This window comes from Emydura macquarii, unplaced genomic scaffold, assembly GCF_026122565.2.
Source record: "Emydura macquarii macquarii isolate MOO-44397 ecotype Brisbane River unplaced genomic scaffold, CSIRO-AGI_Emac_v2 contig_587, whole genome shotgun sequence".
In the NCBI taxonomy this organism is placed as follows: domain Eukaryota; kingdom Metazoa; phylum Chordata; order Testudines; family Chelidae; genus Emydura; species Emydura macquarii.
Window position 1 is genome coordinate 5320829 of NW_027130724.1, and position 25070 is coordinate 5345898.

General features: G+C 41.1%; 1 protein-coding gene across 2 annotated transcripts in view; it reads right to left on the bottom strand.

The window, feature by feature from the left end:
* The window catches only part of TOLLIP (toll interacting protein), a 60670-nt gene extending 36779 nt beyond the window's left edge, over positions 1 to 23891 (bottom strand). For both annotated transcript variants that reach the window (XM_067540566.1, XM_067540565.1), the window contains exons 1-2: positions 23737 to 23891; positions 5131 to 5280 (exon numbers count right to left, since the gene is read on the bottom strand). In XM_067540566.1, coding sequence (XP_067396667.1) covers positions 5131 to 5280; positions 23737 to 23769 — 183 coding nt within the window. In that variant the 5' untranslated portion in view covers positions 23770 to 23891. The remainder of the gene's footprint in view (positions 1 to 5130; positions 5281 to 23736) is intronic.
* Positions 23892 to 25070: the final 1179 nt, after the last annotated feature.

Here is a 25070-nt window from a genome sequence, read left to right on the forward strand (position 1 = left end):
AAGCAGAGTAGGGGAGTATGAGTGTTGCTCACTGAAGTTTTATACCCTTCTATTTCTATAAATAGATAAAAAACCTCTTTCAGGCTTATTTAGCGTCAAAGTTGGTTGCTCTCACTCTTTCACTGGTCTAGTATCTTCATGGGTAATCTTTAGGGGCCTCTATTTTTATGAATATGTAGCTAATGTATACATGCATTAGGGCTGCATTCTTTCTTGACCGTTCTATTTCTGTTGTCTTTGTGGTGGAAGAACCTAAACATCTTTAAATTTAGGGTTTTACACCTTTCATTCAGTTAATTTTCTGAGATATCTTAATGAGTCTAAACATTCCTATTCTATAAAAGATGTCTCAAGAGTTCATTAAATTCTTAGAGTGTCATTAAGCTCAAAGAAGGTATGATCTTTTCTTTGGAGAGATTATTTTCATCTTCAAGAGATGGCAAGGGGTTACACTTAAGCAATACCAGAGAACTGATTTCCAATGTTTCTCTATTCAAATGGCTTCTTATATTAGTAACCAGTTATAGTATCAGTTGTTGTATTTGTATATAAAATATCTTAATTACAGAACAATATATGGCAGTTATTACATGAAGATTTGCATTTAAATATAAAATATTTGCAAATATATATTTCAAAAAAGCTTGTGGCATCTTAAGCATTTGTGAAACCAAAAGTTTTCATCTTTAAGTAGAAACATGAGTTGGAAGTAACCAACGTCTTCTGTAAAACACTTCCCACCATAAATGTCCTCTAAGTTTAAAGAATGAGGACTTCAGAGTGTTTATAAAAGAAATCAATTTCAATAAGGCTATTTCTCAAATGCTGTGTGGGGGTTTAAACTCTGGTTTTTCTTTGAAAATAAAAAGGCATGGTTGATAAAGGTCGACTTTACCTCTAAATTTATTGCTCTGAAAATATATCCCACTACATTCCTTTTCCTAAAACATGAATGTTGTACATAATTTGTTATTTCTTGACCCAGAGTCCTTAGAGTTACAATTGTTTTATAGTAATTAAATGTCTATTAAATAACTCTTACAAAGAACAAATTCCAATAACCAATACATCTTTTAAATATAGCACTAGTATAAAGTTAAAGCAAGGTAAAGTTTAAAACAAAGCTGTCTGATTCTGTATAACACTTTTAGGGGTCATAAACATGGACAATGGGAAAGGAGATTATCTTCTTGATGTTTACTTGTCCTTACACCACTAGAAATAAGTTTCCCATTATAACTCCATCTTTTAAAGTAATTTTGGGACAAGTTCAGCATTTGATATATGCATGCAAATTCCAAAATCTTCAATGGAAGTTGCATGAATATCCAATGAAAAAACTGGCCCTTAGTTACTTACAATATTTGGTAAACGAAATTCAAGTTATCAAGTGATCACACATCTCAAGGACTCCTTTTTTGCACAGACTTAACGCACCTCACTTAAAAAGGTCTTGTGATGTGCATTTACAAAAGAATGCTTTATTAACTTCTGTAAGATTGGAATCTAGAGAATGTGTTTCCAGCATCACATGATAAATTTCAAGAATATATCTAATCTAATATTTAGCCCTTTTGATAGTATTTCTTCAAGTGTATAAAATATAGCTACAGGCACCCATCCCATAGGTCAATACACAAGAGGCAAAAGGAATGCCCATAACTGAGTAGCTACCTCAATGCTCAATCCCCACTCTGACAGCAGCAAGTTATAGCTTTGCACGGCTGCCTTACTGAAATGGATATCATCTAAATATCTCATGCTAAACAGACATTCTGAATTTCTACTTAAGTCTTCTCCATGTTTGATATCTTTTTGTTCTCAAAACTTTGCAATACTGAAGTTCTTGATCCAAGCTTTTCCATTTAATTAATGTAAAAGTCAAACAATGTTACCACATCATTTTAGAAATCCTTCCCCAGATTATGCATGCTGTTTTACAGGAATTGTATCCATGATCTGTGTAAATCAGGTGCATATAGTGCTCTACTGACAACATGACAGATTTCAGCCTTGAGAATATTACAACAGATTAAGCACAAGATCAAGGGAAGAAAATAAAGGAAAGCAATACTGAACAACGTTACTGAAAGATTATGAGTAAAAGTTTACTGTTAAGTCATTTCTCTTTGGAATTTTAATAATTATAAATGTATATACAACATGTCCAATTTCTAGAATGAAAGCAATGAAATGCTGAGTAGAAGCAGCAAGTCTTGGGATTTACAGTATTCTTACACATTAACAGCACTAGTCTCAGACAGTAATTCCTCTTTAGTTCTGTGTCAATATCAATATGACTTTTTACATGCTTTTTTTTAAACCCACAAGCAATGAGGGAACTGATTAGCAAAATATATCACATTACTTCTAAACTGAAGGATGTGCACTGAAGATGATTTCCCTGTGAAGCCGCAAAATATTTTAAGATTCCAACAATGTCAATGTTTTGTCTGGTAATAGTCTACCATAGTTGTTGTACCTCCACTACTATGTCCAAAACTAAATAGGTCAGTGCCACTTGTGCATACTCTTAAGTTTAGTCAAAAGCTTACAAGAACAAAGTCAAAAGAAGCTATGAGGCTTATGTGGCCTTGGTCATGAACACTTATGTGATTGAGTGCAAGATTAGAAATTTTAGTAGCTCCCAAGATCAAGACCATTCACAGCAGCAACCTCTCAGACTTTTGTTGTTATTGGGTATTAAAAGTAACCTGGACAGTATCTAAAGCAGAACTATATCACTCATGCATATTACTCCATGCAGTCTGCATAATGCTTTAAGCTATGTAACTGTGCCACTAACCCCAAGAAGTAACTGGAGTGAACAGATGCACCACATCTTAGCCTAAAATAGAGGTTCCCCACATTGCCACCCCACACTCATGTAGTAGTATCTTAAGTAAGACACCTTAAAGTCAGGATGAATGGGACTATAAACTACAAGAACTGGCTGATCTGGAGTCACTGGAAAAACCCTTGTTCAGCCCTGATCTTCTCTTGCTTTAAGTATTATAACCATGATTTGAGGACTTCACTATCTCAGCCGCAGGTTAGGGGTCTATTTCAGAAGTAGATGAGGTTCTGTGGCCAGCAACGTGCAGGAGGTCAGACTAGATGATCACGATGACTGATGGACTTGAAGGTTAGAATGAATCTATAACTTCATCTCTGGCCTCCTGGGTGCTTCCTCCCTCACTTCAGTCTGTCCAAAAGGCTATACCAAAAATCATTTACCTTGTCTATCAGTTACAACAGTGTTTCTCAACCTTTTAAGTAGCAAGTACCCCTTAACTTCTGAAAATTTTAATAAGTCCCCCAACACTCAATTTTCCACTCTGAGAAATACAATCTCTTTCCCCTTTACCACTGGACAACTGTATTTCTCGTAAAGCAGGAGAGTTCGGAGCTCTACAATGCTGTGTGGCTGTGGCATATCACAAAACCCTCTGCTCTTTCTCCCATCCTTCCTCCTCCCCTTCCTCCATATAGGAGCAAAGGTCAACGCCAGCCAATCACTATGGCCTGATGGCAGGGTCACATGATGTTCTCCTCACACAGGTGGGAATTTGTGAGGTATAAGCAGGCACTAGCAGCCTACAGGAATGGATAACAGTGCTCCCCATGGCCATCCCCAACAGAGGTGCAGACCTGTGACAAATCTCACTGTGTTGGCCCCTTTTAAGATTTTTGTATGGTAAAATCTGGTGCTGTCAGTTGTCAATTTCACTGCTCAGCTAGAGCAGTGAAATTGACAAATAAGCCTGCCCTTAGAGATCAGCTCAAGGACTGAACAAGTCGCTGGGCTCTCTGCCTGGTTTCCTGGGCACCAGGCTTTGAGTCAGGGAGGGGAGCTGCCACCCGGTGTCCCGGGGGCGGCTGCCTGCCGCCCGGCATCCCAGCTAGGAGGTGGGACTGGGCAGGAAGCCGGTGGCTGCTGCCTGGCTTCTCCAGAAGTCAGCAGCTACCACCCGCCTCCCTTCACCGGGTTTTTTGCTAAGTACCCCCTGCCTATGTCTTGCATACCACTGGTTGAGAAACTAGGACTTACAATGTACCCAGACTCTTCTGAAATTCTTTTAACTGCTCCCTCTAGTCTTCTGTATCAAATGTAAGGACTCTCCCCTCACTCTCAAAGCCATGCACAACTTAGCTCAGGTCTACTTCTCTAATATCACTTTTTGTCATTCCTTAGCCAGAAGCCAACTATTATTTCATAAGTCAAGTTATACTACGAGCTAGCTTTCCAAATATCTCGACCCCAAATGGGAAGAGTTTACTTAAGTAGCACTAGACGGCAAGATAACTGTTGAATGAAGAGAATGCAAATGCTTCAATTTGTAGGAAAAGTTTAGTAGTAGAGCCCTGCACGGATACGAAATTTGTATCCACAGATATAAAGTGGATATCTGCAAATTTGCAGGGCTTTATTTAGAAAGCTACAGAAGGCTATTTAGAAGGATACAGTAGTTATCCAGGTAAAGTTCCAGAAACACCAAAACTTCTCACTTTGAATATTAAAATAAGAATGGAAGAGGTATTGTATTGATAGATAATCATAGAACCAGACATGTAGGGTGGAAGGGATCTCAATAGATCATCTAGTTCAGCAGCCCCCTACAAGCACTAAGGCAGGACCAATAACAAACTGCAGCTATAGTAATGCGGTATCTTATTTTCCAGCCACATAACTGATCTTATTCCCTGATGAAAAAAGCTTCTGCCCAAAAGTTATTACGGCAAAAGATGTTATGGAAGCTACTGCTCCTGACAGTTTAATAAGCCAATGATTGAAGCACATGTCCACTCAAATATTGTAGGTGGCCAAAATAGTAAATACTGCTGATAAATTTTAAATAGGAAAACTGTAGTACTGTGCATTACCGTTAAATGCAATGCAATTTAGTATGTAAATGCTCTTAGGTACTGTGTGTGCAGGCCCTACTTCATAATAAGAGACCAAAACACAGAGCCACTTAGCTGGAAACTAAGGATGCTGCTTTAAGATTGTTCTCATTACCCACATCCAATTAGCATAGCAACTTTCATTTCAGCACCACATCTCAGGTGGCCACTGATGGAAGATGTAATAGAGTAACAAATGTATTAGAAGAAAGCTACAAATCATACCTGTACGACAGTGATGCTGAGTCTGCCTACTGTGCCCATCGGTCCACCATACTGTAACTGTTGAGCTGCCTGTGCATCCAATTGGATCTGCTGCTGCTGCTGTGTTGGGGTGATGCGTAGGAAATCCTGAGGAAGCTCACCAATGTACACCTGTGGAACAAACGAATCAGATTCTAATTCATAGATCATTTCCATTAGTAAAAGATTCTGTAACAAGAAAAAGAGGAAGGAGAACTTAAAGAAATGATCACCAAGTCACTTCAGCATGATTTTATTCTGATTTTGGTAGCATGAAGAAAGTAATAAGTTTGCATGAAGTATGCTTAGGAAAAACCTATAATGGCATTATGTATATATGTCTTCGGACATCAGTGCTGAGTTACAAAGGGTGTGTGTAATATTTGTATTTAAATCCCATTACATGCCACATTTTAAAAGTTTGCTTTTATATTAAACCTCCAGGATAGATGCTACAGTAATACAAATAAACTATGTCCCCAAAGAGCTCTAGTCGTGGACCGGGACCCCATTATACTTTTCTGAGCTGTTCTGTTATATTTGTTCTAAGCTGCTGCACAAACTCAGAACAAAAAGACAGTGTCTGCCCCAATGAGCTTACAATCTACATAAGATATGAGACAACCAATGGACACAGACAAATGGGGGAAATACAAAGAAACAAGACAATATTGGTCAGCATGATAGGCAGTGGTGTCTGCACACCATCAGCCTACTCATTGTCAAGTTGTAGGCATCTCGGCAAAGGAGATGTTTGAGATAGATTTAAAGGTGTATAATGAGGTAGTTTTGTGGGTATTTACAAAGAACATCTACCAAGAATGTGGAACAGCACGAGAGAAAGCACAGACTGTTTATTTGAAAATTTAACAAGTGGGCAAAGGAGGCTTGAACAATGGATAGATCGGATGCTAGTGTCTACAGCAAAACAGCAAATGAGAGATGATCAGTAGGGCGGCATAGCCCGGGAACGACCTTGAAAGCAAAGATAAGTAGCTTGCCTGATGTGATAGAGAAGGGGGAAGTCAGTGAAGGGATTTCAAGAGAGATGTGACAGTCAAAGAAAGACTAGGAAAGTGTTTGCAGTAACGTGGTCAACGGATATGAGTGGGACAAGATTGCTTTTTGGCAAGGCCAGAAAAAAAATACTGCAGTAATCAAGACGCAAAGTGACAAGGGTTTAAGCTGCATGGATGGATAAGGACAACCATACCTCAGATATGTTATGTAGAAAGAATTGGCAAGATTTAGATACTGTCCAGATGTGAGGACCTAGAGAGAGATCAGAGTGAAAGAAAATGTTCAGTTTATGGGCCATAGTGACAAGCAGGATGGTGTTTAGTGATCAAGAAAGGAGATAGCAGGAGCGGTTTTGGATTTTTTTGAGGGTGTGAGCGGGGAGAATTAAGAGCTCTGTTTTAGCCATGTTAACTTGAGCTCATAGCTAGACATCCATAAGATGTTAGAGAGAGAAGCTAAGATTTTTGTTTAGATAGGACATGGCTGGAGTAGAAAGGTATCTGAGAGTCATAAATAGAGTTATTAATTGAACTTATGTTTATGGATTGGGAGAAGCAGGCGAGAGTTTTAGGAGGGAAAGGAAGAAGGTTCCATTGTATTTTATCAATATCATGGCTCTGATCCTGCAATCTGATGTGCACAGACTCCCTGATATTTGTGCAGCAGCAAACATGGCAAGAATCCTGATAATGACTAAAATCTCTCAGTACATAACCCAACCAGGATTGTGTCTCATCATGCGAGGTACTATACAAACTACAAATATAAAGCCAGATTCTGAAATCTGATCCATGCTGACAGAGAAGTTTGGTAAAAAACTGCATGGAAAACTATTTGATAGTAACTCATCGTTATACCTACCAACAGACTCATTTTGTGGTGTAGAAATGGGGATAATTTTCATTTTTAATCCAGTCCTCGCTCAGAGAACGTTGTGCCAAAATTATAAATACTAAGAATATAAGGATCAAGTGAAACATTAATAGACTCTTGACTAAAGTGACACAAGGGGGGTACTGTAACAATTAGCCCACTAAGCAAGTGGAGAAACTTAAAAAGTTAATAGTAATGGGTAAAACAACCTCTATTAGTCTACAAAAGCAAAATATTTGTATATTTAGAGTATGAACTGTGCACTAAAAGACCCTGCACCAATTTTACATTCTACACACGTTGGTGGTGGTTCTGTAGAAAACGGAGCAATGGTGACATTTGGAAGTATCCCACACAAATGAACAACCTCGTCATTCTTTCAAATGCACATCTACAACATCTTACTTTAGAAAATTAGAACACCTTCAGGCTACAGTTTGAGAATTACAAGCTTTCTTAAGATAATATCTACAAGGTGTAGCAGCTGTATGAAAAGCAATTTGGCAACAGCAGCAGCTCCTAAATAAGAGTGTCAGGATCTCAGCAATGGTAGGTGCGACAGGCCAGGACTAAAGTGCATTGATAAAGGTAGGGATAGGAGGACTATCTGAACATCCATCCCTGTGCTACCAATTTAAGTTAAGAATTGGAGAACGCACACATGGTATCTATAATCTCCTGTAAAGACACTCAATTGCCAGTATTCACTGATAAAATGTGATCATGTTCAATGTTGATTTCAAATCAGTATACCTAATATAATCAATGTTGTTTCATGCAAGGCCCAAACTCAAAAACCAATCAAAAACACTGCCCTGTGTCATAGACACTTTGAATATTCAGTTTCTGTGGCTTTGTTCAGATTTTTTAGGGCCCAGAAGTGATAGCTGAATCTGTCCTGAAATATGCAGAGAATAAAGGCGTACTTCAAATACTTGTTTAATCAGCATCAATGTAAAAGTAGATAATCCATTTTAAACATTCATACAATTGCTATTTGACCCTTCACACAATATGAAAGTTCACATTCCAGTTCTAGAGTCAGTTTTTCTAACAACAAGAGTCTATGTCAAGATGTAGAATTTGTAAAGAACCATGAACTATAACAGCCCCTGTGAGTGTGCATGGGGAAAGAAGGTACTAACCTTTAAGGAACAGGCTGGAGCCTACAGCTGCAGCTTGGCGATAGCCAGCAAGGCTCTGCCCTGCCAGATGAGTTATATAACCAGAAATGGGAAAGCTGAACAAGAGAGAGAAGTAGCAAGTGGCAGTTGCTCCCTGAGGCATCTGGATACAAGCCTAACCTGACTCAGAAACTTGGGTGTGGACTGTCAGTTTGGAAGCCTGAACCTGGGGCCAGTTAAAATGATTGTTGTAATGATTCCTGCACTGACGTCTTATTAAAAAGGTACATCGTATTTGGTTAATGGGAGTCAGCTTCTCCTTGCCCTGGGCTGTTCAGTTGGAATCTACTGCTGCGCCACTTGGGAAAGTTACAGGTGGGGCATACCTGTAGTGCCACACCAGGCCAAAAGGGATTGCTCAGGTCCTGACTGCGCCTTTACATAGCCCTATATATAAATGTTTTTATTTAAATGAGATAAAAAGGGTTCAGGCAGAAGAGTTACATTCTGAGGTATCTGTGCCACAGACACTGTTTTTAAAGATGATTTGCAAAGAAACAACTTCACTATTGCATTCATTGACCCTGTACAGGCTAAGGAGGCATTTCACCATTAAGTTTATCAAACTGATGCCCCTAAGGATACATCTAAACTGATTTGCAACTCAGGTAGACATACCCACACTAGCCTTAATCTAGCTAGTGTACTAAAAAACAGTGGTGGAGACACAGCAGGGTGGACTTCTGCATGGCTGGCAATGTACATCCAGGGTCTCCAGGCAGGTTTGTGAAACGCACGCTAAAGCTTGTGATACCTGCAGTGTAGACATACCCTTAATGGTCTCCAAGCGACGAGAAGAGCTTCTTACCTGCTCTGTACCTGGAGCTATTATTTTGGGTTCTCATATGGAAGCAGTAGTCCAAATGCTTTCCTGAAGGGTTAGAGTCCTTATGTTTCTAAGAGCAGGCCCCAAGTAAAGGCAACAAACTATTATCTTTGAGATTATTTCCCTCTCCAATGCCAAAAAAAAAAATCACAAATCTTTTAGCGGTCTGAAAACAAACAAGTGCAGTGAAAGCCCTCCTAGAAAGGTGAAACAGAAAATTGTTCAAAAAGAAAAAAAAAACACATTCAGCCTTTAAAAAACAAACTAATATCAACTCAGTCCTTTCCATCTGAAAGGGTAGTTGCAAAAAACACTCGCCCTCAAAACCAGCCAATTTATAGCTCATATAGGATTATTCATCTCCTGATATTGAGAAGGATTAATTCAATCCCACTACAAAACAAAATAGCAAGTTTACAGTCTCTGAGAAAGATGTTTGTTGGTGTGGAATGAAATTTTCCCCACTGTCCAGGCCCTCCCTTAGCAGTCCCCCATCAGTCAATTTTCTTCTCCTTAAGTATATTCCAGGGCCTCCAATAAACTCCAGCTGTACTAGACCTGCCCATTAACCCTTGGCTGCCCACTGTCAAGATCCAGAGGGTGGGTTTTTTGGAGTGGTTTTCTTTTTGTTTTTTTTAGCTTGTCACCCACCAGCCCCACTGCCATTCTCCCTACAAGGAGACCCAAAGGGGTGGTACGCCAGTCACAAACTTCAGCTATGCAAACTCAAATACATATGCAGTAATTTTATTCCTGTGAATAGTCCTATAGAATTATGCATAGGCCTAAATGTTTGCAGGATCAGGGATCTATTTTAAACTCCTTTTATTGATTATAAAGTACAGGCTCATAATAGAGCACTGACTCATTGCTCAGTATGACATCCCAGAGCTGAATCTTGCAAGTCATGTCCCACCTTTCATGTCTATAGAGTAAGTGGGCAGTGAAAGGGAAAGTTTTTTTAAAAAATAAAACTGTTACAAAGATGTTTTGACTGCTATTTCAAGCATAGACAAGTTGCTGTGCTGTTGAGTATGCCATCTATGAGCTAACAAATCCATTATTTAGCTTATTAGTTTCACAAAAATTTCATATTCACAATTATAGCGCAGAGGCAAAACACAGAGTTCACAATACTGAGTAATACTGTCTTAAAGGCTGTAACTAGTTAAGATAGCCACTCGCAGAAAACTCATACTGTTAACAATATTGCCAGCTCTGCTAGGCTCCTCCCTCACTTCTAGCCATGATGACAAACTGTCACACAATGAAAATCCTTTCCTTTCTTGACTCCCACATGCCTCCATCCATTTGACAACTGCTGAAGGAGAAAAAAGATACTTCTCCCTTAGTAAAAATGCATCAAACACTACCTTTAAAGGTATGTCTACAGAACAATGTAAGTCCAGGCCCAAGCCTAACCCCCATTGCACACACCAATTATATTAACCTGGGGCTCAAACTTAAGGAGCCAGGACCTGCAGGGTCCAAGCCCATGATAAGCTGGGACCTAGGGTCTGAGCCCTATTGCTTTCCTGTGTGCATGTGACCCCGGCTTGACTTGGGTCCTGTAAGTCCTCTGGATGTATCCCAGAGTTCCTTGGAGCAACTTCCTTAGTCCTCTCTGTGTCAACAATCTGTGTAGTCTATTGCATTCTGTTGCTAATGGAAGCCACACCTCCTTTTGCAAATGGCAGCAGCTCAGATCATTTTCAACTCATTGTCTGCTGAAAACTGGTCTGCAAGCACATTATCAGAAAGCCTTTCAATGGAGGCTGATAAGAAGCTTTTTGCAAAGAGAGCTGTTTCCTGGTCACATGAGCACAGACAAATTTTAGTGCATGCTGCCCAGTCATCCCTGCACATGCAGCCCCAGGGAGGGCACAGAGAGGGAGCAAGGGCCAGAGAATGGGGCAGGGACCAAGCAGCTGCCCTGAAGGGAGGGGGAGTGGCAAAGCTCCCAACTCACCATGAGTAGGAAAGGATGACCTCCAACACCCTGGCTGCTCTCCCTCCCTGCAGGGCAGCCACTTGGTCCCTACTCTGCTCACTTGCACCTTTGAAATGCAAAACAGCCCCCCCCCCCCCCCCCCCCCGCAACAACACAAGTCCACTGCAACCTCATTCGCACATCTCCTGACTCTTGCAGGACTCAAACCCTCTCTCACACATGCACATTGCGCTTGAGTGTTGGTGGGCAGACAGTTGCTGTACTTTCAACAGTTTTGATCTGTTATTGTTTAAACTGTGGAAGTGGAAACAATACAGCATCTTTAACTGGACACAAACTTTTAACGTTAGATATTCCAGCGTATTGTGATGATAATGCAAGTCTTCAAACCCAAGTACAAAAACCTGGCAGTTTATATCATTTTTCTGGAAACTGGAAAATCCACAAAAAAAACCAATGAGGCAAGTCAAACCCCAGCCATGTGGTAACCCTTCTTGGGGCTGCATGCAGCATGAGGGCAGTGAGCAGGTATCAACTTAAAACTTCTCCATAGCTCCTTGCGGATCCCTTATTCCTGCTTCGGAGGTGCAGCAGGAGCTGGGATAACAGATTTACAGGGGTGCTGGAGCGCACTGCACCCCAAGCCTTTGGGATGCACTTCACCACTTTGTAGTCAGTAGCAGCCAGGCTGAGGGTGGGGAGGGGGGGGGGTGTTCCTCTGAAACCTACAATTAATGTCAAACTTCAAAACAAAAACAAACAAACCAACGAAACTAAACACCTTCAATGAACATCTGATTTTACAAACTAAGAATGGCAAGGTTTCATTTTAATAACTTGACAGCCCTGGAGACTGATGTGCTAATTATCCTCAGAGCAGGTGCACATGCACATTTTCCTGCCAATGTGACTCAGCCTAGAGTGGAGGAGCTTATTTCTCAGATTAGATGGTAGTTAAGTACAAAGCCTTCTCAAATAGAAGTCATTCTACTGAGACAGCCACCAAAAGAACTAATTATGCAGTTTATGTACTCATATACTTGTTACGGGCACTTGAGTTCCATCAATTGCACCGTCACAAGAACTAAACAGGGTGGGCAGTAGAGTTTTCCCACAGTGGAACACAGTCACAGGACTAGAAGGTACATGCTGGTGGGAGGGGGGTGAGAGGCACTAGGCACTCTGGGATAGGGTTACTTTGACTCAGGTGTGAGCACTGCAGCGTGGATGCCAGAACCCTAGGTTTGAGCACAGATCAGAAAATCCTTAACCTAGGATTAAAATGCACTGCAGACACTTAAACTCAGAGTTCCCTGACATGGGTCAGCTGACTCAAGTCCCACTAACCCTAGGCTTAGGATATGTCTACACAGCAACATAAGTGGGAACTGAATCTATACAATTCGGCCCTATGCACTCCTGACTCTTCTCCACAATACTACACTAGGGCCAAATGGCTTGCCAGTTATCTTTCCTGACCAGCAACCCCTAACAAAGGCTCCAGCTGGCCTTACTGAAATATACAGGGCTGTCACAGTAAAGCTACTAGTACAGAACTACTATGATTAAAGTTCTTTAAGAGACTTGCCCCAAGTTGTCATATACAAGTCTAATTTTATGAGCATTAGCCTGATTTTAAAAGCAAGACAAACGCTGCAGGTAAAGTGAGCAATAATCCATCATATTTACTATTCAAACATGATAAACAAATATACTCAGTGCTCAAACACCCATATAAAATCTGTTCCCATTACTCACCTCTCAGTCCAGCTTTCAATATAAAAAAAGACCTCCACGTCTGAAAATATCCAGCTGTACAATCCAAAAAACTTTCCCCCATCACTATGCAACAGGGAAAGCTTGAATTTATTATAAAAATCACTAGATCAATCAAGCTATCTTTTCGGTTTTAAAGGCAGTTAGTATCAACAGATTCCACTAAAAAGGAGGCAGTGCTAGAGGGTGTGATTGAAAAATCTTTCACCACAACTTAGACTCTAATAATCTATGTAACATGATAGTTGCCCTTAGCGCCAGCCCATCAAGCCAGAATTTTTAAAATATTTCCCAGCAACTAGAACAAGCTACCAAAAACTGAAAACTTATAGCCTTAGAATATTCTGGCTGCTGTAGAAAAACTGTTATAAGTGCTGGGTTTTACCTATTCTCTCTTTGTACCAAGGACTATCTACAGAAAAGTCAGGAGCATGTGTGATTTTTTGTAATGTAGACTCAGTTTAAGAGTGCTTTTGTCCGTAGAGCTCATTTCACTAGCCAAATATGGATAAGCTATACCAGCAAACACACCTACCTGCCGGTATAAACTGCATCTATACTAGGAGGGTTTTGCCAGAATACTATATTGGACCAATATATGTATATTGGAAAAATATTTAAACTATAGAACTAGGCCTCAGGATGTATTTGTACAGTGCCTAGCATAGTAAATTCCCCAATCCTAAGTGATGGCTCTGGGTGCTAGTGATACAAGCAATTCATAAGAGAGAGCAGATGGTACAGTCGTTTGAAAGGACTAACATTAATTTTTAGACAAAAAACTATATTAAAATAGATTTATAGTTGAGAGTAAACATCAGTAAAACTATACATTATAGAAATATTGAAATTATCACCAGGCCAGGTATTATAAACCTAGAAAATTCAGAGTTCAGATTTGTTTCAAAATTTTACCTTACCATCTTAAGGTATGGAAATGCAGAGTTAGCGCACCAAACGTCCTTAAGTATGCCTTGTAGTAACATCATGCAATACCATGATTAGGTTTAAGTCATTTTAATGTTTGTGGTCCCGAATTAAACAGATTTTTAAAAATTTAGTATTTTCTTGCCAGCCCCCCCCCCCCCCCCCCCCCCCCCCCCCCACCCCAACAGTGTCACTACAAAGCATAGTTAAGCCTACCCACACTATTCTTTTAAAGCACATAGGAAACTTTGAAAGCATCAAGAAATACATCCTTCTCCTCTCCTACCACATGCAAATCCGGGACCAAGACCAGGCCCTGAAACAAAAACTTTCCCTCCTACTGCTGCCCTTCTAATCTGGACAAGAAATCCTTGCTGCCCTCTTCCTTTTTTTTAGCCCTGATATTTTAATGGAAATACTGCACTACAGTCAAGTTTACAACATTTGTATAGAAATCATCACATGGATAGGCAGCCAAGGATCACATTAAATTGTTTTTTTGTATTCTGTAAAGTAAAAAGAAATCTTTACTATTGAACACAGGCTGAGATCAGAGATCAGAGCTCAGAAGAGGCCAGGAAGTCCCTGCGGTCTCTCCCCCCACCTGTGGCTCCTGAGACAGAGGAGGGGGAAGCGTGACACAGGTATCCCTGTAAATCCACATCTGTGAAGTTACAGAAACAGCAGACCCTATAATAAGTTCAATTTTTAAATTTTACTCCTTCCACTTGTAAAAAAAATAAAAATAAAAAAATAATCAAGATGTTTGGATTTCATCTTCTAAACTAAACTATTTAAGAGATGCTCTTACATCCAGCAGACTCCATGTTTCATCAGCAAGCTGCTGACTACAAAATCTTCTTGGTTGTCATCTTAAAAGAGCTGTGGTGTTTTTGGCTTATGTATTTTCTATATCCATCCCAATTTGTTGGGGTTTTTACAGAGCTTGTATTTGAGCCAACAATCATTTGCAAGATGTTTGTTTCCCACAATGAAAACACAAAGTCAGAGTGTTGTCCATGTTGTGCTTTGAAACCAGTTCCCAAAACAAGATGCACACTATGAAGTACAAGCCAGAGAATGGTAACAGAATTTGAGAGGAACTGGAAAAAACTTTCAAAAAACAGTAAAAAACCTACAGTTTTCATTTTTAAATTAAAAAAATACTGAGCAAAGAAAATTTATCTATATAGAGATTAATTTAAGAAGCAGTACATTTTACTAACTTTAGTTTATTCTTATAAAATTGAGATGATCAGAAGAGTGTATTTGGCTGTCTGCAAAATGGTATTGATAAAGAACAGTCACTAATTGATTTGGATTGTCTTGCACTTCAAAATGTATTTTAATGTATCAACCAAATTCCTGAACATTTACATTCTAACAACTAAATATACTTTCATACTTCAATTGGATATTATTTTCTTCATTAAGAACGTGCAGTATTGCTGGCTGAAATGGATGGCATATTTCATTTTGGAGTTCGCTACAGACAAAGAATGGTAGGTGAAGCAACTATTTATTATGTACTAGAAGTCAATTCTAAAACTTGGATACCTTCAACGCCCATTTGGGTGTTTGCAGTTTCTCTGAGTAGCAAAATTGGGGATTTGGGCACTCAACCTTGAAACTGGACCCACAACCTGCAATATACTTTCGGAGTTTCCATTTATGTAGCATAGGCATCAGATACGAAAGAATCATTATACCTTTGAAAGGTCACCACAATTGGAAAATACAACCTTCTAATTATTCACATAACCTTAACCCCAGGGCTCCAAATGCCCTTTTGCCCACTGATAAGAACTGAGATTATATATTAGAACTGGAAGCGCCCACAACCCCTCCCCCCCTTTCTAAAACTGTGTTATTGCATTTTGATGGCTATAAAACTAGGTGGAAAGTCTAGATAACTAACTCATGAACAGCAGTGGGCTATCTAAAAGCCACAGGACCCAAAATGGCTGTGACTTTTTCTTAAAAAGAATCAAGCCTCATGAACCCACTCAAAACTGTGTACATCCAGCAATCTGCTTAGACCCATTTCACCTAATTCAATAATTTGAATAATGTAATATTTGAATAATAAAATAAATGTTTATTCATCATGCAGGATCTTCTTTTAAAGGACAGACATATTCTAATCATAGCTATTTCAACCCTATGCTTAAGATTTAACCACACAATTTAAAAAAGGAAAATGTACTTAACTTGAGTTCAGAATATACTTGCGTCTGTAGAGACCCCCTGACCCTCCCTCTTCTTTTTTTGTTAAGTCTTTAAAAATAGACTTCAAAAAGCTTCTGTTAAGTGTGATACAGTTAATACGCTGCAAAATGATTGTTGCTGCAACCATTTAGGAAAAATCAAGTTATTCTAATATCTAAAGTCATAACTCAATTCAGTAGCACATTTATACCTACAAGACTAAAGCATTTAATCGTGTCGGGGCAGTGACTTTTGTAAATAAGTCTCCCAACATGGTACAGATAGGACCACCAACTGTTCATATCAGTATTTTAGTAACAGGAAAAAAAACAAAGTTCCAAGGCAAAAAGTGGCACAGCATGATCAATACATATCTTAAAGAAGGTGGAGGAAGATAAATGCTTGTCCTGCAGCCGCTCTCAAGTTCAACAGTTGAATGCTTCACAAAAGTCTGCTTTGTCTTTGAGATTTGTTTTTTGGAAAAAAAGGTAGCATGTTTAACATAAAAATAAATATTTGTCAAGCATGGGAAAACCAAGTGTTTGAATGTTCTCCTCTATAAATATTTGTATTCTGTAAAAATGAAATTTCAAACCAGAAAGGTTCTAACCTACAACAAGTTTCAAAGCTGCAGCGACTGGTATCAGAAAGAACCAGTGTCATGAAGATAATATAGTCTGAGAGTTACTGGCAGTGATTGATTCAGACCTGAATTTTTTTGTGCAAGCTTTATACCTTAGTTTCTCAACAATATGATAGTATATTTTACTTGTTCCTGCTGTACCTTGAGAAGGATGTTGGAAGTCTTAATTCATGTTTGTAAAGAGTTTGAAATATCAAATGAAACAGGCTAGAGAAGTGTAAAGTATTATAGCTGTAGGGCAATATATAACTGGCCTCAACCTTAACCATAGCAGAGCTAACTGTTTAGAGTTCTTGGAACAGTCGAACTTTAAAATTGGTACAATTTATCTGATTGCCTTGAAATTTGGTGTTCCTTATGGGAGCATGAGGTATGGTCAGCAATCCAAATTTGGGACCATTTGACCAACAGGTTCCAGAGACACAGTCCCTGGAATAAAACTATGTCAACTTTAAGAAAAACTTTCTGGCAATTTTTTTCCTCTCGGGCTCACAGTTAAAGATAAAACCAGGGCTCAAATAATCGCAGAATTTCAGATGCTTCAGTGTTACTCTAATGAAGTGCATGGCATCCACCAGCCCTTTGGGGGAAATCAAGTAAAAATGTTACTTCAAAAAAAAGTGTTTGCAGCTCCAATTTGGCATGTGCAAAACAGTTCTAAAGCTCACATACCTTTTCACATGTATATTGGACTACATGGAGCATGCACCTATAGAGGAGTTAACATGATTTTTAGCCTTCAGAGTTTCACACCGTCTGAATAGCTCAAGGAATAAGAAATAGTCCTTTGAACCAGACCCACCCAGCCATTTCAGCTGGAGCCCCATCTTGGACAGAGATCTGGAAAAAGTTAGCAGGCATATTCCTAAAGTCTGTCAAGGAGGGGGTGTTATTTTGGAAGAATAGGATCAAATTACTTTTTTTTTTTTTTTTTTAAATTAGACGTGAAAATTTGCTAGCCCGAGGGGCACATTTTAGGTCTGTAGGCAGCTGGGGGGGTGGAGGGGGGAGAGATAGGGGTCTGGTGCTGCATCAAGGAAAGGGGGATAAGTGGTAAGGGAGGGACACTGGAGGTCAGTGGAAGGAGGACTGGGAGAACTGGGGCCAGGACACTTGTCAGCCCCACATTCTACCCTTGTGTGTGTGTACCAGGATCTGGGGGCAGTCTGAGCTTTATTAGAATCAGTTCCCTGTCCCCTGGGGATGTCTAAGCCGTGCCAGCTTGAATATGTACTAGGTTCTGGGATGCATGTCGGACTGCAGGGGCCTGAGCCCCACTCCCTATCTCCTCCCTCCCCCCCAATGTGAGGTGGGATCTGCAGAAGCCCTGCTCTTCCTCCTGGTAGGGAGCTTAGTGCAGGCACGCTCAGAGCATACACCAAGAACATACTGTTGACATGGGTGAGGAGTTGAAAATAGATATGCTTGACATATCAGAAACTTTCTTGTGCGGGTGGATGGGAACACTCACTGACAATGTAGCAGTTCACGCATCTCAACTATAGTTTCAGGCTGTATTATCTCCTTGAGATGTTTTCATTCCGGTAAGACCAGCACATTGAGATGAAAGGGCCATTTCACACCTCTCTGAGCCACCTAAGATATAGATGGAGGAACAGAGCTGTGTGCTGCACCTAAGGGAGAAGCTGAGGCAAGAAGTTTGTGGTGCTGAGTCACAAACAAATGGGAGCAATCAGCATGGAGATGGACTGGATTACACAATCTTGTCTTTGATAATACAAGAAAGAAGTGCTATTTAGGATATTGTGCTTCCCTTAGAAAAAGATACCCAGCAGAAGTGCTATTTCAAGACTTGTAGGCTATAAAATAGGTTTGTTTTTAAAAATAATTATTCAGTGCTCCCTCTGTGCTTCCCTATTCCTTTAACCTAAAAGAACAAGCAAGATCTTCTTAAAGAAAATTCCTTGCTCCTTTCCTAGCAGCAATGTATTGGTTTGCCAGTTCCTTAACATGGTGCCTGCCGTCCTTTAAAACTTCTGATATCGCCTACCAATAAAGAAACAGTTTTATATCTCATTGGATTGTGCCATGTCTCACCTTGGAGAAACAGAATTTACTGTACTAGTCTTCACAAGCTGCTTTTATCTTGGTGAATTTAAATCTGTATTCATGTGGTTTTTGGTCAATAAAAGCAACTTACTTTCTCCCCTCTGTTTGTTCTGAAATGAACACTGATTTTCATTTCTGACATATTAACCTATATTTAAAAACAGCTAGTAACACCTACCATAAGATAGTTATAATAAAAAACAAGTTTGATTTTATGAATAGTTAACATTTATGTCTTTGAATTTGTAGTCATATCATTTCATTGGCATGGACCTGTTATTTTGATGTCTTATTTGAAAAGCCAACTCCAAGTATAACTTACAGACGACATGGCTAGTAAGTGGAATGTTTTGTTTTGGCAGCATTGGATGGAGAACGTTGAAACACTTTCCAAAAATGTGATTCAGATTATAAATACAGAAAAGAATATTCTTGTGATAGTCAAGGTTTCCTCTCTCATCTGTGGTTCAGTGTCATTTGTGGGTCTAGCGAGCAGGCACTGAATACCCTTATGGGAAGCTATGAAAATGCAAAGTTTTGGATTTGATTTGTAAGTGCCACCCTTTAAGAGGTTGATATTGCTTTAAAAACGTTAGTTGATTGGCCACCTACTGTCCCATGAGATCAATATTATCCCCTTTTTCCATAAGAGGAAGCTGAGGCACAGAGGTTCAATATCTTGTCCATGTCCATAGTCACACAGTAAATCTACAGCATAGATTAACAATAGAACATGAATGTCCTGATGCCCACTGCTTAAACCACTAAAATATACATCTTCTATGGATCATGATAATGGAACAGTAGTTTTGATCTTGATCAAAAGGTCAGTATGTTTCTTTACTCTATCCAAAAGCTGCAGTTGTTCTCCAGACTGGTTTCATAAGTATAATGGCCCTGATCTGGATGTTGTCTGACTCATTCATCTGTTTCTAAATACCTGAAGAAACCAATTTGATAGAGAATCTGCCTGCAGATATCTGGTTGATCAAATCAGTCTTTTCCTTATTTGTAAATAAAAAAACCACACAATCTAGTTGGTCTCTGATCTCGCTGTCCATATAATTAAGTAAAAATAAAGGCAGTAAGTTTTAACTAATGCCCCTACAGAATGTTTTATGAAAACAACTCCAGGACTTGTATTTATGCTAAGAGCTTGACCTTTCCTGTGACCCAAAGTTGGCAAAGCTGAAAATTCTAGGAGCCAGAGCTGCAAAACGCTGTTTTTTCTCATAGAAACAGTTAAACTGAGGTTTCTGGGGGCATTTACCCTTTCCCCTGACAATACAAGGCACTTCCAGTGATTATTATTTTGCATAGGCTGCTTGTAGAGCAGCATTAGGTAAACTGTTTCGTTAGTATTGTATGACATGACTTTTCACATCAAGAATGAAATAGCCACCAAAAACAACAAACCAAAAACAAAATTTTGTTAATACAGATTTAAGGTTTTCCACTGACAGCTGGCACCCTTCCAGAGCACTGAAGTCAGCAAAACTCAAGCTTCAGAAAAACAGGAAATACAAATTTTGCTGAAATCAACACTGCGGAAGGGCCCAAATAAACTAACTTTATGTTAAGAAGTTTTTTGTTTTGGCCACTTAATTTCCTAATGGCTTCTTTAGCCAGGGGGGGGGGGGGGGGGGGGGGGGGGGGGGGTGTGTGTGTGTGTGTGTGTGTGTGTGTGTGTGTGTGTGTCGACGACGACTACGGACTTGTTGGCAGGAGTAAAAAGGTCATTATGGCAGTTGCAGTTAGCATGTAGGCCAAGTGGATTATTTTCCTTCCTAGACTTACACAGTTTGCCCTCCCTGTTGTTCCACCCTATCCCTTCCAGTCTGGCCAGCCCCTGCCCCATTATTTTGTCCAGGCTTCCCCTCACCTCAGGCAGGGGTATGTGCATGTCTCTGATGCATCTATGTGGCACTGTCAAGGTTTCCAACTGGACCTGGTCTTCAAATCAGACTTCCTACCAGGAAATACAAGAGTACCAAAGGCTCTTTTAAGAGCCACAACAATTTTCTCTTATCTTCCATTACACGCTTAGGTCTCCACTCATCTATAAAATGAGAATACTTACTTAGCTCGGGGGGTGGGGGGGTAGCAAGATCAACTTGTTAGTGTTTTAAGCTTCTCTGATGAAAATGCTACCAAAATCGCAAGTATTGAAGGGTAGCTTTCTGAAAGCATTTTTCTTCAGTAAATGAGAACTCAGTAGCATTATCTACAGCACTTTGCACATTTTCTGTGACAGAGACCACCAAAATATCACAACTGTAAGTTAAAGGCATGTAACACTTACAGCTTCAATCACATTTTTATTAAGAGATATTTAAATGCATGGAGTAAGTTTTCACTCATTTCTACTTAGAAATTGACATCTGAATTTACTGCAGAACTCAAAGCTTTATCCTTGACCAAGCAGCAGCAGGATATCTAGATGACTTTTGCCATCACTGTGCATTGGCATTTCAGGTCCAAATACATCCCTCCGCAGTACAGTTAAATTAAGGATTCTTCATACATTCCAGTAAGAACATGACAAGAGGACAGCAAGTAAAATGATAATTTTTATAACCAGAAAGAGCAGCACCTCTTTAGTAAGAAAGCTCTGAATGATAAAATAGCCTGGAGACTTAGTATCTCATCACCAAATTGTGCTGTCAATAAAAACAAAATTGATTGCAAAAAAAATAAGCAAAGGAATAGTGAACTTCAGATTTTCATCTCACAGATTTAGCTTGATATTCAGGCAATAGATTTTTTTTAGTAGCACCTTTCACAAAGTACATGTTCAAGATGCTAATCATAAAATAATAGTGAAAAATATACATCTGTCATTAAAATGAGTCTTAGCTCATATATTAGAATCTATTTTGCTGTGAAAGGAAGAATATTGATCAAGACACTAGAGTATGAAAAGAGCCAGGTATCTTTATATTCCACCTGAACATTTGCCACTAATGGCCAGAAGGAACTTTAATTTTTAAATCCTCTGATAAGTTACAATCCCTGTCATTTAGTATATCAAATATGTACAAATAGGGAAGCATGGACTAGCGTCCATTAAGACTAGTGTCATCAGACAGCACACATTCAATTCTGTTGGAACTCTTCCTGCTTTGGTAAACTACCACCACCACAGAGGTCAGATTCTCCACATGATAGGGTAGGATGGAACCTTATGTTTAGTGCTTTAGCACCCTTTAGTGGTTATTTAGTTGTAGTACAGGTCTTGGGAGAAGCTGATTGCCCTCCAAGCTACAGTGAGAAAAATATAGAAATTGCATCTTTTGCTATGGAGAAAGGATCAAGAAATGGGAAGTATGTATTACACAGAGACAGGGCAGCCTTAGGAATCAACTAAGAACATCTAAGTTTATATTGCAGCCACTGCTTTAAAGAGATGAGGATCAAAGGACTAAACGTCTAGGTATGTGCTCATACTGGGGATCTCCAATTTACAATTAAAAAGTCATTGCTAAACAAAGTTTTACATAAAGCAGACAAATCACAACACTATGTTAAAGACATGTACAGAAGATCCTAAATCAATACACAGCACTGAATTACTGATAATTTACTGGGGCATTATCAGTATAGTTACTCCTTAAAATCATCTGAAATCCAAAAGACAAATGCTATGTTATACATTTAGCACATAATGAAACATTAAACATCAAGAACATAGGTAGTTATGAAGTACTTTCTATAGAGATTGACAGATGAAACCCAGATATCAGCAAGTAACAAAACGGACTATACATGTTTTATATTTTTAAACCAGCTCCTGAATTTCATCCAGTTACTAACCAGAGATTAATACCATTTTATTTTAAGATCACATAAGCTTTGTGCAAAATATTAAGCAGTTGTTTTTGGCGTCACAACTACAAAATCTTTCCTAAAGAACTATCACACAATGTCATCTACTATTTTGAATGTGACACTGCAATTTCACCTCTTCATGCACCAACAACTTTAAAAGATCACTCTATTTAAAAATCACTTAGTGATACCAACAAATGACAGCAGAAAGCTTAATTTATCCATCTATCCCCAGCTTCAAACTCCTACCCCAAAAAACCTAGTCTGTAAGAGCTCCAGAGAGAAGACATTCAAAATATCAGATTGAGATACATTTAGCTAGTAAGAGAACATCTGTAACTCAAGGAGATAAAATTGCATTTCATAATAAGGGGTGGTGTGTAGATCATTAACCAAAAGAATCAAGACTTTAAAAAAAAAAAAAAAGAAGAAGACACCACTTAAAGATTTTAGTTCTCACCAAAAAAACCCCAGAATTACTAAAACCCACTGTACAAAGAAGGCCACGCTGAAAGTGTTAATAGAAACAGAGCATTTCAAGTAAAAGCTAGGAAGATGCCCAAAGGGTATCACCATCATCAGATAATGAGAAAGGCAGCTATAGCTCTTGAAGAACAGCAATTTAATGGTATGACTCAGTCTTCTTGCCTCTCAGCATTACTTACACAGATTCATTGTACTGCTTTGTCTCTGCATATTTTGGTTCTTAAGTAATATAAAATCCTTACCTAAAAATAAAATTTCAAAAATGAGTCTTTCCCCAGGCTAGCCTGTGCTGCCACTGGACAGAGGCAAGGTGCAGGAACGGGGTACAGAAGCAAGACCGGCATTATGTCGGAGGTGTGGTAGAGCATCTAGAGGCGACGAGGAGCGCCCACTGGCCCGTTTCAACGCGTCACCCGCGCAGACACCTAGGAAGTGCTTGTTTCAAACCAAACCCGGCATGACCCGTATGCGCTGCTGTAAACTGTCTCATCATCACAACTTTTGGTGGCAGTCTCACCCACCCCGGACGCTGGGGAAGGGATGGGGAGGAGCCACCCTGCCCGAGGCCCACTGGCAGGGTGGGCTAAGGCAAGAGGGCAGGCGCCCGGCCCCTGGGGCCCACGTCCATGGGGACAGGGAGCGGACCGAGAGTGGGGCAGGCCCCCTACTCACCGAGCCTGGGAAGGGGAACGGGGGTGCGGGAGAGACACGCTGCCCCTGCGGCCCAGAGCGTGGGGAGAAACACCGCCCTCCCCCACGGCCCGCAGAGGGTTAACCCCGGGTAGCAGTTTCTTACCGAGCCCCGCTGGGTGCTGACCGTGGTCGCCATGGGGGAGACCCTCCCGCCGTCCGAGCAGGCCGCTGCCGCTGCTAACCGTAACCGTAACCGACCCTTAGCCTAAAGCTCCGGCGTCGTCAGCTGAGCACAAGCCCCGCCCCCTCACTCGGCACTGCGCGTGCGTGAAACAACGGATTTTTCTTCCCCCCCCTCCCCGTCCCCTTTAAACCCCGCCCCTTTGGCCGCTTCTAAAGGCCAATCCGCTATGCACGTAATACGCATGCGCCATCCGGTGGCTTGTCGCTGACCCGACCCCCTTTGGTCTCCCACTTTGCGCATGCTTCAGTCTCCCCTAGCCTGTTGGGTAATACGCATGCGCAACTGAGCTCTCTATTCCCCTCCCCCCACCTTTTGGGTTCTAGGGGTTGGGGAGGGGGCGGCCGCGGCCACTTGGTTAGCGCAGGCGCATTCCACAGGGCTGGGACAATGAGCTCGTGTGAAATGTATCTCAAGCGGCTATAGTGCGCCTGTGCAATGGGAAATGCTCCTCCCCGCCTCTTGCGGGTGGGCGCGCTGGGGCAGCCGGCGCGGAGGGGACGCTGCTCCAGCAGGTGGCGCTGTGCCGTTAGCCAGGCGCCGCCGAGGGGAAACGGACACGCGGATCTGGGCTTATTTCAGAAGCCAGCCGCCTCTTCCCCGCCCCGTGGCGCGTGTTTTCCCCCGATCGTTTGGGCTTCCCGCGGCGCTGGCCGCTTCGTGTAGAGCGGCTCCCTTCTTCCGGTGTGAGTGGCAACCGGAAGCGGAAGTGCTCGTTGCTAGGTTACTCTAGTGCTGTGTGTATGCTGTGATCCTGCCCGGTCCAGATCGGCGCCTCCCACAGCAACCGAACTTTTTTTTTTAAACTACGTCAGGGAGGGCATCTGGTCGGCAGCTGATCGTCGCTGCGAGATAGGAGTGGGTCAGGGGCAGCCTGACAAGCTCAGGGTCTTTAACTGTGGCGGAGGGAAGAAGGAACGGGCCGGGGGCGAGGAGAGGCAGAGGCGGGTCAGGAGCCGTGCGGGGGGACGGGGGAAGAGCCTCTCTCGAGCCGGGGTCCGGGGTCCCTAACCCCCGTGGCGAGGCCAGGTGAGGTGGGCCTGGGTCCCCGCCCCCGTCCCAACTCTGACCCTGCCTGCCCGGCCGTTCCCAGTGCTCCGCCTACGTGCTGCGCTGCTCCCTGTCCCTGTGCCCCAGCCTGGCCAGCCAGTGCCCAGCTGAGCTCACCCGCGCAGCTGCTCTGGCCCCCGGGCGGCGGGAGGGAGGGGAGCCGCCGAGCCCACTCGAGCCGCTGTGCTGGGCGTGGGGGGAGGGGA